Here is a 16,051-nt window from a genome sequence, read left to right as displayed (position 1 = left end):
CAAGCACCTTTTCCAAAACTGTGACATTACTTAATCTTTAATTACAAGTCACCAAGTTTTTTGTTTTGGTTTGGTTTGTTTTTTTTTTATTTTTATTTTTATTTTTTTTCCCCCTCCCCTTTAGCCACAATCCTGTCCCAAAGAATCTAAGAAGAAAATTAAGAAGTCACTCATCTGTAAATACCGGTTCTCAAATCGGCTTGTAGGATTCCAGAATAAACTTCTTAATTGAAATGCAAGTATACAGATCCTTCCAGAGTGACGCAGATTGGGAGGACTTGGAAAACAATAGCAAGTAGAAGCATTAGCTTCCCCTCTCTGTTTGCATTCTGCCTGGGTATCTGCCTCTAAGAAAAGAGAGATCGCCAGCGGAAGGCTGCAGGAATGGCCATCACCTGAGTCATCTCCTTAGAGATGCTCCCTCCTACCTTCCTCTCCACTTACCCCAAACAGACATTCATCCCCTGTCAGGTCACCCTTTATTTTCCCAGTCCTCCAAAGGCCATTGCCAAGATTTTTAATTTCACCTGCTTCCACTTCCACATCTTCTTAAGTGGACACTTGGGGCCTGTCTTGTTCTCACTATTCTCCTAGTTTTTCCTCTCTATCAGCCTTTAAATTAATTTCCATGAGCTCTAGCTGTTTCTGTAAGAGACATTGCTGTCCAGACAGCCAGAGTGTAGAAGCTTCTCCCTCACGCTCCCTTGGCACATGTGCAAGAAAGGCATTAGCCTGATCTGAGGCCAGTTTGCTCAGCTGCATCAAGCCACTGTGCCCCATGCTGCCTTGGAAACTGTGGCCAAAAACAGGACTCCAGCATATTTTATTCAACAGGCTGTTTGCGTTTTGCACCCTTAGCTAGCTGCCATGAAGCTGGTTACTAATGCAACCTTGTCTGGGGGGAACATCTGCTATTCTGTTTCAAGCTCTCCCCTAAAGTCTGGCATTGAACTACAGAGTGGCTTTTGTAGATGAACACGTACAGCATACTGAACAACTGCTACTCATGACTGCTAATATTGAATAAGTGGTTGAATCAGATATTAACAGGTAAACAACAGACTTTTTTCCCTGACATATCAGTAATGGCATGCAGTTTCAAACACAAGGATTGCATATACACTCTTCAGAAGCAGAAACAAGTACTCTGAAATCTAATGAGAGAGCTTATAAAACATTAATGACAGGCTGCCCCTGAGCCACCTAAATAGCTCGTGTAAAGTTTCTATTGTGGACTTCTCCATTTTCTTCATGGTATTAAAAGTCTCAATTTACAAAACTGAATCCATGTTTTCCAGTCAAAAGAAGATGTTGACAACAAAAACAGAATGCTTACAACACATTTTGAAAACACTAACTTTCAACAACTTTGAGGTGTTGTCTTAATTTCATCTCCCCATCAGCTGATGGAAGGGCATTGTTTAGGACATTTTAATACAAAATATTGAGTAATCATGAATGTTGTAAAAACTAAGCTTTGAATGCTGTGCATGAGATATTGGAAATACTTTACTTTCCATTTCTTCCTAACAAAACTGTGTACATGGTAGACAGAAGAATAAAATCTGAAAAAGCTTTACTAATTTAACCATGTTCCTTGTTCAGGGTCCACTGAGACAGACAGGCATTACTTGATTCAGTAAACCCTCTCCAAGCAAGCTTTTTCCCCGAAGTGGTTTAAAGGAAAATAATTTCTTGGAAGTGTCTTACCTCCTAAGTGCATAACCCTCACATAGGTTTGTTCCCTTCTCCTTAACCTCTCCATCCTATATTGTCACCTCTTCCAGAGCAATACAAAAATCAGATTCTAAGCTTTCCAACAAACTTGGACAAGCATCAGCTGTACCTTATTGTGCACTGAAATAACAAAATCCACTAGCAAATACCGATTTTTTAAGTGGAGCACTTCGACAAGAACAGACACACACCTGTCTAGAGTAAACAGCATTTTCATCTGCAACAGTTGACCATTTGCCCTTATCAAAAGATGTTCAGCATTAGGGAAGACAATAGCAGCAAGCACTCTGCTCAGAAGCCAGGGAAAATCATAGGTTTGTTAGCCTGGATTTACTGAAGTGGAATACAAGCACAGCTGCATATAACCATCTCCGTGAGCAGGGCCCATCTTTGAATCAAGTGGATTGCTTTCTGCACTTGAATTTCTCTTTTTAATTACATTCAGAAGCTAAGTTGAAGAGTTTAGCTACAACTTGGAAGAGAACAAGGTTATTTAAAACCTTCTTCTGATGTAAAATTGGTAGCATGTATGTTAAGCCAGGAGGCCACTAAGGATGCATTATTCCAATATTAAACAGAAAAGCAAAGACCAAAATAAAGAAAAGCGCTTTCTTCTTAGGTTTACCCTCATTTTCTCCTGTATTTTTTTCTTTATTAGCAAGTCTCTTGCTAGCATCTTCAGCTATTTTACACAACTTCTTATGTCATTTGATAAATAATGGAGCCTATTTTATTATTTCAGTTTTTAGGGTAATAATAGTATCTTTTGTCAAAAATCAGAGACAGCAGAAAACCTTTGAACTTCCAGAGAAAAATAAAGGTTTAATGACAGATTTTTTTTTTCTTTTTTTTTTTTTTCCTCCTGTTACTGCTGTTGCACCTTTCCTTCATCTATGGAAGGGAAGTTGTTTTCATAACTGGATATTGTCCCCCAGCCCCCCTGAGCACCTAGTTCTCTCCCAAACATCAGCATATTCTCAATTCTATGCCGTAAGGTGCTTCAGACAAATCAATACTAGACATTCAATTTCCAGTGTGCAATTCCCCCTATTCACAATATTACTTTGGAAAGAATAAATAGGTGCAAGGACATGGAAGTTCACAGTTCTTCAAAAAAAATCAATGCACTTTTACTTTTTTAATGCTCTCATGAATGGCTTATTTTTCTCTGCACAACCATACACCTTCCATCATTTTCTGTTCTAGAAAATGAAGTGCTATTCTCTGAAGCAGTTTCAAAAAAGGTACTTTTAGGCATTTATTGTCAGTTTTTCTCTCCAATTACAATAGCTGCTACGTTTGTACTAAGATTAGTCTCTTCCCCACCAGACTCAAAAGTGAGACACATCTGCATGCTGTCCCATGTTAAATAGCTGTTCTTTAGGGAGGCTGCAATATTTCCTTGGTTTTCAGAGCTGAACAACACATCCTGCTAAGGCCTCCAGAGTTTCCCCTTGAGACGAAGTTCAAGTGTGCATTCATTTTCCTTTTTATTACAAAGATTAAGCAAAAGCCAGAATGTCTGTTATCAGTTGTCTTATCCATTTCAATCTACATAAATGCACCCTTATTTTCTAGATTTACAGGTTTCTTACATTTGAGCAAGAAGTTGAGAAGGCTTTTTTTTAATCCTTCAAGAGAAGAGATAACTTTGATTATCAAGCAAGAATAGAAGAGAATTAGATCCTATCAACATCCTGTCAAAAAAAAAAAAAAAAAAAAAAAAAAAAAAAGCCAAAACAGAAATAATGCCTCAGCCTTCCACAGAAATAAAGTACAAACACCTTGCAGCTGATATCCAAGAACTAAACCAAATGAGTAGGCTCATAAGATCTTTCTTTTGGAAGCCTAGATTCACTTCCCATTTCTGTGACTTGAATGGCTCACAAAAAAACATTTATACAGTTTTCATGAAGAAGGCAGCCAGTTAAATTCTAAACAATTTTGGGGAATAGTAATTTTCCTTCAGAAGACACTTAAAAAGAAAAACACACCTCTACAAGCCAAGTGAGGCTCATTTCAAGTGATGTCAAATGATGGATTGAGAAAAGGCAGAAAATATTCACTTTGAACAAGAAATACATGCTGTGGGATGTTTTATATATATTTATTTTTAATGTGAGAATTTTCTATAAGGGAGAAGTGTATTGTAACATAATGGGGAAAAAAAAAAAAAATGCACACCAAAGTAACTCCAAATTCCAGAGAAAGAGAGTAGTGAAAAGCCACATTAAAGTCTGTTCATTACTTCTATTGTAGTTATTAACTACAGCAGTCAGGAAAAAAAAAAAAAAAAAAATCTAATTACACAGCTCCTACTACATTGTAATTCTTCAAGATCAGAACTGAGGAATATCTGAATCAAAAAGCTCCTAAAAGAACAAAAAAGATTTGAATAGGAAGTTTAAAAGAAACCAAACCACAGTTCAAGGAAAAAAAAAAAAAAAAAAAGTACAGTATTTCTATTAAAAAATCCAAAATTTGATTCTAGTATTGAGACTCATTTTCTAACTATCAAAGATGTATTACGATTTGTCTTTCCTTCGAGGCAAACTTTAAAACTTAAAGGCAAGTAGCAGCGTAGCATCCTTGTTTTTAATTCAAGGAATAAAAATAAATACTTGTAACCTTCTGTGTCCTAACCCTAATCTGCACCCCAATCCAGACTTCTCAGAGATCTCAGTGAACAGATATCTACATGAAAGGGGCTTAACTGCTTCATCTGGGAATGGTCTGTATTGCAAAATCTCATTTAACTATCACCAGTAATTCAGATGAAAGACGGCACATCCTGGATTAGAGCTAATAAAGTAATAGTCTTATGTTTCTGCAGAGCACATTCTCTTTTTACATGCACCTCAGCCTTGCCCTTTTCAGGCTGTTTGTCTGACACAGGTCTTCCTCAGGACTCTGCTGACTGCACGCGAGACAAAAAAGTAGCCTGTGACTCCAATGGACTATCACTTGAGATATAATGCAGACCTCATAGCCACATCTTGTCTTCCTTCACCTCAGAAGGTATCTTTCAGAAACCAGTCCAATTTTAGAAATAAAGCAGTTAAAACTACACAGAACATTCTTATCAAGTACTAAATCCTCACTTATATGCTAAGTTACAAGCAGACATGCACCTTCTTTGCATGACTCATACCTGCCTTTATATAGTAGCACCAGAAGTAATTGAGAAGACATTTGTGCCAAGATCACAGTTTTCACATCTTGAGATTCAAAACAGAAAATTTGTGTATTTCTACCTTTTGAAAGTAATTGCTGAAGGCCAGCAGTGGCTGCTGGAATAAGATCCTGTATCCCCCTGGAAAACTAGAAAAGATGGCATGTAATATTTACAAGACTGAGTAAAGCAAGCAAGTAAATATGGCTGCATGTGAACTGCAAGACCACAAAGATCATATAGGGCGTACCTACTGCACAGACGCTTGGTGCCTATATTCAAAGGAATGCAGCTAAAGAAGTGGAAGACCACATGAATTCAAATGAAAAGGGAAAGACATATCACACTGGAAAAACTGGGAGATAATATTGACTTGGCCTGAACAACACTGAAGGGTACTGGAACAGCTACCTACAGGAAGGATGACTTGTGCCTGCAGCAGAAGGTGCACAGCATGCACACTTCATTGTCAGCTACGGTGCTGAATCCTGGATACGGACAAAAGAAATGTGAAATCACTTGAAAACAAGCTAGTAATGCAGGGATCATGCTAGAGAACAGGAGACAACCTGCGAATTTAGAACAGAAAGAAAATAAAGTCATTTAGGTGAAGAAAATTGAGTTCCATTTTCCAAGTTACATCCTTTAGATGTAAAGTAAGAAGACCTGACGGAAATCACCATGCTTAGTTAATAGTGAATCCTTAGGGGGGAAATGTGAAGAAAAAGGTAGTTTAAGATGGTGCCTTAGGTTCAGCATGGGGGACACAGAGCACAGCCTTAAATCAGCTGACCCAGGCCCTCCTTTCTAAAAGAAGGTATTTGTTACTTGAAAAGCTTTAACATTTACACCAGCACACAGAGTTCAGGGATGTATTTCATAGTACAGGGATGTATTTTTCAAGTGCCAATGGCAAGCATTACGACTTGCCTCTGGCAAAAGCAGAGATGTTTAAGTCGAATTCTTTCATGAGGTGACAGGGAACAAGTTGTGCAATCTCTTCAGACACCCTGCAGTGCCAAGTGATGTGTTAATAAAGAAGCTGAGGGGAGAAAGCTGTGATCTACCAAAGCCCACCCCCACATTTTAATCCTTGCCCACATGTTGGGAGCACCAGCTGCACAGCACAAAGACCCACAGGGCTGTGGAGGCCCTTCCATAGCAGCAAGGCTGTGCGTTTCCTGCGCCACGCCCTGCCAAGCCCTGCCATGGCACCAACATGCCATCAGCCACCTCGTGCCCTGCTATGTGCTGGGGAGGGACCCGCACACAGAGAGAAAGTCTGGGGAGAACAGTTCCTGTCACTTTAACACACACCTAAACAAGACAAAGGCTAGCATGCGTCTGGTCACACATTTATATATAAGCAATTACTTCGTTGGTTTTCTTTTGTCTTATCTTACAGTGGTGTCTCATATTATCTTCTTCTTTACCTACCAATGAGGTAATAAATCACAAGACAATTAATGGATTAACTAGGCTAATGACTGAGTGAACTGGCATCAGTTTTAGAGGTGAGTGTCAAAATCTGCCAATAGTGCTTCCCACCATGGGGCCACAAGCAGCACCCCTCAGCCAGGCCCTGCTCTACCACCTTCCCAGTCTTACCGGGGTGAGAGTCTGCCAGAGCAATCACCTGCCACAGCACACACACAAGCCTCAGGAAATGGTTCAAGAGGTTGATCCTCAGAGAGGAAAAAGGACTGTCCACTGAAACAACATCCACACCCAGCACAACAGGGTCCATCTCTCCCCAGCACTCTTGAGGAGATGGTGGTTCATATGGCCAAGGAAGATGCCTTTGCCCTGCCTCACAGAGCTAGCGAGGGGTGCAGTGCAGTCATGGCAAGCTGAAAGTAAAGACTTCCTGCTGGCAGTTACAACCTCCAGGGTGTTTTCTCTGCCGAAACACTAAATGCAGAGCATTACCAAGGTCTGTCTCAGAAGACAGAATTAGGCTCCACACAACAATTTTATCAAAGGTCAACAGGTATATCTAATAGGTGGGAACTTTCTGTCATGTCCACGGATCCTCCTGTGTCATTGTCAGGTTTTTTTTCTTGTTTGTTTAGAAGACATCAGAAGAAAGAAGGCTGCCAGTAAAGAACCATGAATCAGCACTACTGACCCCTTGGGCTCAGGAAAGCATAGCTGTTACTCTGTGTTCTTAACTCTTATTAGAAATTCAGGGGAGTTTTCACATTGCATGTAAATCTGTTTCACAGAACTATTACAGTTCTATCCAAACCTTCTATTATGAGCATCAGAACACATTAGAAGCAATCTATTTTTATTCCCCTAAGGTACAAGTATGAGTACCTTGTTCATATGCATCCCCCTTGTTCTTAAACCTTGAAGTGATCGCCATATCATGCATGGAAAATAGAATACCAGGAACTCCACCCAGATGGCACTGACTCACATTCACCACATTCAATAAATTCTTGATTGGGCCTCATCTTCACTTGCTTGACACCTGCATTCCAGTTACACAACCCATGGATAACCATAGGTGTTCCACTGACTGCAGTAGGAGCACTGACATAGTAGAGGTGTGCACGTATGGAGGTGTTTTTGAACTGTCCTCATACATGTATAACTGGCTACAGCATTACTCAAGACACTCAAGTTGGAAAAAGAAAACACAAAAAGGACATAGCTCCTCAACAGCTGACTTGTGTTCTCCTTCAGCATGGTGGCTCCCACACCACCTTCATGAACATCAGTTTCTGTGGAATTTGCTGATATCCCCACCACAGAATTATGCTTTAGTTGTTCCAATTTCTGCCAAATCAAGTCTACTTAGACTGAAATCTTCTATGTCTGCCCTAGGCTTAATTCTTTTTCAAATTTTCAAGCTTGACTGGTTCAACTGTTTCTGAGCAAGGGGCGAGGAAAAAAAAAAAATACATTGCTTAGTTCAGAAAAACTCTTTCCCACTTCCCTCAACTAAAATACTCGTTTGCAACCCTGACACCAATACAGAGGGCAGGAACTTGTACAAGTCTTCTTGCATGGAGATAGAATTGAATACAATCCTGAAAAATTGTCTCCCAGTAATCCTTTTTGGAAATAATCAAGGAATTTAAGTGCAAAAATACTTTATAAAAATAAGGTTGAGTATTGTAAGTGGATAACATTTTTGGTTACAACATGCAAAAACTGTGTAGTGTTTACATAATTACACATCAGTATTAACATACATAGCCCAATGATAGCTATTATTAAACTCAGTATGGTTTCTCTGCTTTTAAGAGCTTGTACCTTGACCTGAAAGAAGATTCCAACTTTTGTCAGGCTCCTTCACTCCACATAGTTGCTTACAGAGAACACATTACTTAGGTTACAAAAAGAAAAATCTTCAAAAGCATATTTGTCTTCTTAATGTCTCATGAAATTTAGACTTGCATGCATTAGAAAGCTTCCCCTACAATCTTTAAAAAATGGATTACTAACAAACACACAGCTGCATTCTCTGTCAGTCATAACATGAGAGCCAAAACCTCAGAGTCCCAACTGTTGCCTGTCTACGAGATATTCCCAGTGTCACACACGCAATCACAGAATGTGTCTTTTTTAAACATGCAGGAAGGAATACAAGAGTGAGAGGCCTGGGCTGCTCCTGCTTGCAACTTTTCCTTTTAAGCCCAGCCAAAAACGCGTACAATGGCTTCTGCTTTTCTTTCCTTAGAAAACAGCTGCTTCAAGAGTTAGTCCGAGAATGATTTCTCTGTGTGCAATCACTTGCTCAAATAGGCATGCATAGACATTACTAGTTGTGGACTTTGGAGGATCTAAATTCTAATAAGTACATATTTCTTGGAATACAATTTTCAGCAAGGTTCCTTGCAAAGGCATCTATGGACTTGCAGTCAAATACTACATGTTCAAGGGATCACAGTCATTCCCTAACACCAATTTACAACTGGAAGACAATACAGCATTGGGGTCAAGTCTTGACATAGACAAAGCAGGTGGTTGCCTATAGAAGCAGACAGCTGTATGTAGCAGATCAGTCAGGTTTTCTTATCTTGCCTATACCAGAGCCCTGCAAAGAGCCAGCTGGATGCTGTTGCAAAGCACAGGGTATGGAGTGCAGGGGAGCACCTGGTCCTGTACATGCAGAAGAAATGAACAGAGCCCTCCCCAGCAGGGCGCATCCCTGGAGTCCCCCAGCAGCTGCAGTAGTAATGCAAGCTCATCTTTCCAGAACTCTGGCTCTGACCTGGTGTCCCAGCTCTAACCCGTTCTCCATCCCCTGCCGCACAGAGAATAAGCCAGGATTGCCTTGCTGCAGATCTTCATACTTGTACTCACCTACCATCCTCCCACCTGACCAGCAGTCTTAGTATTTAAGTCACCCCACATTCCTGAGTAGTGACTAGTGCCACCACTGAGGACAGGAACTGTGATAATATTACAAGGGGTGCATGTGGGTAGACAACTTGAAAATGCTGGTGCCAGCTCAGTTTCCCCCATTCTGAAGGGTTCCAACCCAAATTGCACAGACAGCATTAAAAAAAATAACAGTCCCTAGGCTCAACAGGCTGCCCAGATCCACCAGAAGACAGCCTGCTTTACAAGAGACAGCAAGCACACCTATGAAAAAGAAAACTATTATAGACATGTAGAAGCATATTGCTTTGTATAAAAAAAAAAAAAAAAAAAAATTACAAAAGATTACAAAAATACCTTGCCCATGTATATGACTTTCACATGTGTGAATGTACAGAAAGATATCTAAAAGATCTGTCCTATCTGATTCTTTTGGAGCTATGCATCCTTTCATGCTTCTCTCCTTTGTATCAGTGACTCAGTCATATGTTCCCTAAGGACAGAAACTTCTGTTGATAGTGATGGGGAAAGGCAGAGACATTTGCCACAAGCTACAAGAGATAATAATCTGCCAATACTGCAGTTGCTACCAATTCATTTTTCATAACACGGGGGGGAGATCCTCATTTTTGATGCTACAAACATGCATTTTAGTAAATCATACAATCAGCATTTACAGCATCAGATTGCTGTAACAGTGTGTCAGCTAAATCTTAATTTGTTTTGCTTAAGTGCTTCTCGCCTATTAACAGAGATTACATTTTGCTCTTAAATGGTGAAACCCAAAATTACCTATTTTTAATAAAACCTATTTTTCTGCTAGAAAGCAATTCAAATCAAAATGTTTTCCACTAGCTTTTTATTTTCCTACTGACTTATTTACTGAACTATAGTTTGTTACTACTAGTAATGACTTTCATGTCCTTTCTATAAATCAAGCAGTTTATGTAATGTATTTTCTATGCATGCCAGTTTCATGACGTGTCCTGTTCAATGGTTTGTTTGACAGTATAGCAGGAACACCTCTCTGCCACTGCATGTTTGTTTTGGACAAAGCTCTCGGAAGAAACTCTGAACAGTACAAATAAATTTATGTGGAAGAACATTTGCCCTTGAAGGAAGAACAAAAAAAAAAAAAAAAAAAAAAAAAAAAAAAAAAAGAACACATTAAATAGCTGTCCTTTCTTTGAAAAGGAGGACAACCCTTTCAGATTTGAGTAGACAACAAGGATGTTAAATGTACTGTTACCAGCCAATTTTTGCAGGTAAACAAGGTTATTATTGTTGTTTATAAAACAGACAACATACTCAACAAAATTGCCTTCTAAATTCCTGTTTATGCTCTCAGATGTTGTGGACTATGCTGGCTTTGCACAAGCGTAAAGACTCTAGGTTGAGACTTTTATATGGTAAGTACAAAAAACAGATTCACATTTCAGAAATAAACGTGAACTTTCAGACGTATTAAACAAAAGCCCTAATACCTTGTAAACTGAACATATCTGATACATAACCAATGAATAATATTGTGAGCTTAAAACACACCATACAATCTTCAGTCAAGGCATACTTTCCAAAGCAAACTCTTACACTGTAAAAGCTCTCACACACAGCTGTTGAGGGGCTTACTTCCAAAAACCCTCACAAAGAGAATCACTGACTTATGTAAGGGCTAGTGGTGCCTATATGATTAGTAAGCTAAGTCTCAACTTCTACTTCCACACATAAGGCTAAAGAGTAAGCTCTGAAGGAAGCTTTCATTGCTGTAATTAGATTTGTTATTGTTCAGTAGATATTTTTTCCAGGAAAACACAGGACTATCCTAAGACCTATTTATTTATTTTAAGGAACTTGCCTATTTGGGGCATTCTTTTGTTTGCAATGTTACAAGTATGTTCTTTTAGTTACTTAACTGCGCAAACATCTGAACAGGTAGGCAAGCATTCAGGTAACTGTTGTACAGTTATACTCATAAAAAATGGGAGCTACAGGTCCTTTCCAAAACTTTCTTCAAAGAGGGATCTCTGTGGCAGTGGCCACATAAATGAAGGAAACAATCATCAGCTGAACAATACATCTAACCAAGGGACCCAAGTTTGAAAACATCCGTTAAGAAAGTAATCATAGGTGAAAAAAGAAGCATCCGTTAATTCTTTCCAACCATCTCTCAAAGATGAGAACAGTCCATCTAGTTGATCTTCCAATTATTTGAGATTACTCCCCATGCCCTAAACATGTATACAACTCAGAGGGGAACAAAACTCTCGACACTAACTGGCTATGGTCTAATCATTTAACCTGTGATCACATCGCCTGTTGATCCCATGACTTAAACCAAAGCCCAAGACCAGAACTCATTCTGAATCACGTTTGTCTTAATATGCTAATGCACCCACTTCAGTCAAAGGTATGCACATATAGTAGAGGAAAGGACCTAGCCACTGGTTTTGTGGTACCCTCCCCCTTTCCCAACACTTATAAAAAGACCCCTACAAACTGAATCAGCTTACAACTTCGTGAAGGATCACAGATGTTTTCAACAGTTTTGTTCCAGACATTACCACAAATCAAAATATAGTTTGTTGAAAATTCCCCATCCACCTCCAGGGAAATAACATGAACCATCAACACAGGCAAGTATGTGAATCCTATTCAACATCTCTGTTGTGTGGTAACACAAACATCTTTTCACAACAGAACAAGTTGCTATAGAACTCCCAAGACTCTGGCTGCCCTACTGCTATTTGAATGTTAAATTACACTCATTTCCTTCTTGGTTAAACCCACCTTCACTTTATCACTTCAAACCACTGGCTCAGCAATGAAATCGAATTTTCAGCAACTACTCTAAATTCAAATTTAGCATAATTCATCACCCTCTTTCATTGTTACCTACATTAATCAACTGGGGACTTCTAGTCCTATGTGCGAGAATATAACAGAATATCAAGTTATAGTTATATCACAGTAAAATTATGGCCATTTGATCAGGAATGGCCAGCAGCAAGAAATATATACTCTTGCAAAAGGGAAAATGATTTTCACTTGGCATAAGGAATCTCAGGAGGACAGTTCAATTGTGTGACTGTGATGTCAGTGTTTAAATGCTGGAAATCAACCTCAAAATAAGCAGTACAACCAACCATCTGTGTCTTAGAAAGTGCCAAAATCAGCGAGCTAAATGCCAGATCCTAACTTACACTAGAATGTGACCACTGTCTTCCCTTATAGCCAAATTGAATATTTTTAACTAAAACCATTTTAATGGGGTATATTCTATTACAGATATCAGTATGAAATAGCATACACATGAAATTATACTATGTGGTGAAAGTGTAGGACTCCAGTTCACTGTAATTGAGAATCCCATACTATAATCAGGATAACCCTACTGAATAAACAGACTGTTAGAGGTTTATCAGGAATGCAAACTGTGCACATAAGTAGCCAAGAGGAGAAGGGGGGGAGGTTATGACACAGTACATATGTCTTTTCATAACTAGGGGATAGTGCTTAGATAGTGTTTATGCATAGTCTTAACAGGATCCATAGGTAATGGAGACATTAAAAACTACTACTTAGATTGCCGGTCACCATAGCACTTAATGCCTCACTAGGTATAGTGAGGAATAGCAAGGCATAATCTAGAAGTAGCTTTAAACTAAAGCCCAGGTAGTTCTGAACACAGCTCTGTTTGAAAGCGTAATGTGCTTTCCATAAGGTCTCTCCATATCCCTGAGCTACATGGGTATATTTGAAAACAGAATAAGTGTACAACAAATTTGAAAAATAGACATCTGCTTTCAATTCGAACTATTTCTCCCCTCCCCAACCCCCAAATAAGCACCAGTCAATAAGCAGCATTCTTTTTACACTGCAAACAAAACTTGTAGAGAACACTAAAATTCAACGTGACAGATTCAGAACATATGGTGCCAGCAACAGGGCTAAAAGGCAGCACAACGCAACAGGGAGACAGAAGCTGTAAGCTACAACTGTAATCAAGTGAACCCATATAGCATGAGGTCCAAGCCTGGTTCTGACGACTTCCATCACATCCCAAACCACAAGCCAAGAAAAACATTACATTGAGAGGACAGTCTGAGACAACTCAAGATAAAGAAAATAGGAGGCTGACTGCACAAGAACAATGCAATTGTCAAACTTTGTCATCAACCTAATCAAAGCAGCAAGCAAAAAAAAAAAAAAAAAAAAAAAAATTTACCTTTTTAAGGAAAAATTTGTGTAGCTTCTTGTGAGGCAGCTTTATCATCTTTTTTCAGCATTCAGGATCACAGTGCAGGTCAGACAGCGCAAGCCCTTGAGCCATTCTGCAGGGGTTCAACACCTTTCCTCTTCTCTATTAACTCGCTGCAGCCAGCTTAGCTCAGCGCGTCACCAGACGCCAGCCCAGCCCAGCAGCAGATTAAAAAAGAGCTAGGCTGGATCTAATCTTTGACTCAAATCAGAAGCTGTACACAGACACCCTAGCTCCAGCAGAAACCTGGCTGTGCTGGCAGCACAAGGATGAAGGGAACAGGTACCAAGTCTGCAGATTTTCTGGGAAGAGAGGCAGAAGTTAAAAAAGATACTCATCCAATGGCAAAGATTTGCAAAAAAGCAGAAGAGGCATTGAGGAGCTTGTTACCTGGCTGATCCTTTCAGACCCTGATCTGGAGAAGAAAGGAGCTCGACATGCAGGACCGCAAACCCTACCCAGCGCTGCCGGCGCTTTGCCACTGCACACCTGCAAGTTGTGCACTGCCTGTGACTCAGCCCAGCACAGGAAGAGCCTGTCGTTTGTTTGCATTACAGCACTTGGAGATTTATTTTTTTGGAACAATTTTTAGACAAAAAACAAAAGGTACAAAGACGACAACTACGGGCAAAGGTGTTATATACAGATACATGCAGAGGTACAAATGCCAAGTCTGATTCAATGCCATAGGAACCAGAGACCATAGGCATTGCTGCTTCCCCTTTGAGAACCTGCCAGTGAAGTTCAGTTCCAGATTTGGAGGGTGTGGGCTCAGCAGCACACCAATGATGCTGCACCACCTGTGTCAGTGGTACCCTAAACCAGCAGGGTGCTGTGGGACAGCCTGATCTGAAACTGTGTCCACTTCCAGTTATGCTGATGGGACAATCCCCGTATTTAATAATTGAGAATACACTGAAACTAGTTGAGTCAGTTTAAAATAACTATTCCCATCTAGCCTAATCAAGCTGCCTCCCTGACCCATACTATCTCTTCTGAGGTACTCTATGGGGGAGTCAAGTCTTTTGAAACTGCATAACAGCATTAAAATATAATACCCTCTAGCAAGGGCCTATATCCCTGATCATCACCATCATGTAAAGCTGTGAGCCTATATAACCAAGAAGAGCAGAAGTGCATGCTGTGACACAAATATAGAAACAGAACGGTTTGGGTTGGAAGGGGCCTTAAAGACCATCTAATTCCAACCCCCCTGCCACAGGTAGGGACAGCTTCCACTACAGCAGGTAGCTCAAAACCCCATCCAATCAGACCTTAAACAACTGGTCATAAGAAAACATGCAGACCCAGAATAATCACCAAGATAAGCCAACAGCTGAAGGTGAGTGAGCACAACCTGATGAATGCAGTACTCAGGAAACAGCATGGCTATCAATACTTCGCCTGCTGTTGGAGAGCCACGCAAATAAGTTTTGAGTAGCACCCTGCACCAGGACCACACCCATAAAGAGAAAGCCAAGGGGAAGAATCTGGATTTCTCTTTAAGAAATAGAGCTGAGCAGTAAAAGTGTCTGTTTTTCTGCTGTGTTATATGCATTGGGTTTAATTTTGATAAAAAGATAAAGGGAACATTTCTTAGGACAACCTCATTATGCATTGCATAAAGCAGAGAAAAGTCCAAGATGCCTGTAGAAACAATGCAGTGAAAACGCCATATAAACTGTCCACACGCAAAGAGCAGGAATATAAATTGGTACTAAACTTCCAATTTAAAATAGAATTGAATTCCAAATAAAATTGGAAGTCTAGTACCTTTCTCCATAATTTCTCCTATAAAATGCTACTTTTGTTTTGAAATTTGGAGCCCTTCAACATTATATACATACATATATTTATTTATTTATTTATTTATTTTTAAGTTTGCAACCTCTGGGTTTGTATAACCAAGAATGTTACTTTTAGTTTCAAACATATACAATTCTCCAGAGTTTACATCAATTCTTAATATCTTGGGTTTTACCTAAAAGCTTACTACAGTCAAATATCATTGGCTTAAAATTACAGTTCTCCATAGTGCAACTATTTAACTGTATTTTTATTTTCGCATTCATGTCCATAAAGGTTTTGAGGTTTTCCTCAATATACATACACATGTACTGAAGTACTTTAGACTTCATAGAAATAATTAAACAAAAAAAAAAAACAGGCTACTGCCTTCCTTTGAGACAAGGTGTCATCACCTCAGCTCCTAGAATTAGCCAGTTCTTTAAAGAGTGCATCTCAAACTAAATAATTAGGTTTAAGCTGGAAGTACTGTAACAACAGTATTTTGTACCTAATGCATAATCAGATTTCAGAAAGTAGATGTATTAGAGAGACAGTAAAGGTAGAATCTCGTCTGTAATTCTGAATTTCTCGCTTCTTGAAGAAAAAAGTCACAGTGAGGTGCACAGATACATACAAATTAAACTAAACAGCAATGCTAAGTTATATCTAAATATGTTCTGAATTTTCCTGTAGTTACTATGGTAGATAATTTCTTTTTATTAATTGTGGTGGTCAGACCCAACACATAGAGTCTCAGCTTA

At 39.4% G+C, this 16,051-nt stretch overlaps 1 protein-coding gene across 8 annotated transcripts in view; it reads right to left on the bottom strand.

Annotated features, from left to right (window-relative positions):
* The window catches only part of RPS6KA2 (ribosomal protein S6 kinase A2), a 303,450-nt gene that overhangs the window by 252,582 nt on the left and 34,817 nt on the right, over positions 1-16,051 (bottom strand). The window contains exon 1 of one of the 8 annotated variants that reach the window (XM_084513723.1): positions 13,470-13,650. The exons of the other annotated variants lie outside the window; for them this stretch is intronic. Within the exon in view, the coding sequence (XP_084369849.1) occupies positions 13,470-13,517 (48 nt within the window). The 5' untranslated portion in view covers positions 13,518-13,650. Of the gene's footprint in view, positions 1-13,469; positions 13,651-16,051 lie in introns of those variants that run through there. 8 annotated transcript variants of the gene reach the window in all.

Source organism: Aythya ferina, assembly GCF_964211825.1.
Source record: "Aythya ferina genome assembly, chromosome: 3".
Classification (NCBI taxonomy): domain Eukaryota; kingdom Metazoa; phylum Chordata; class Aves; order Anseriformes; family Anatidae; genus Aythya; species Aythya ferina.
This window is presented reverse-complemented; position numbering and strand designations above follow the sequence as displayed.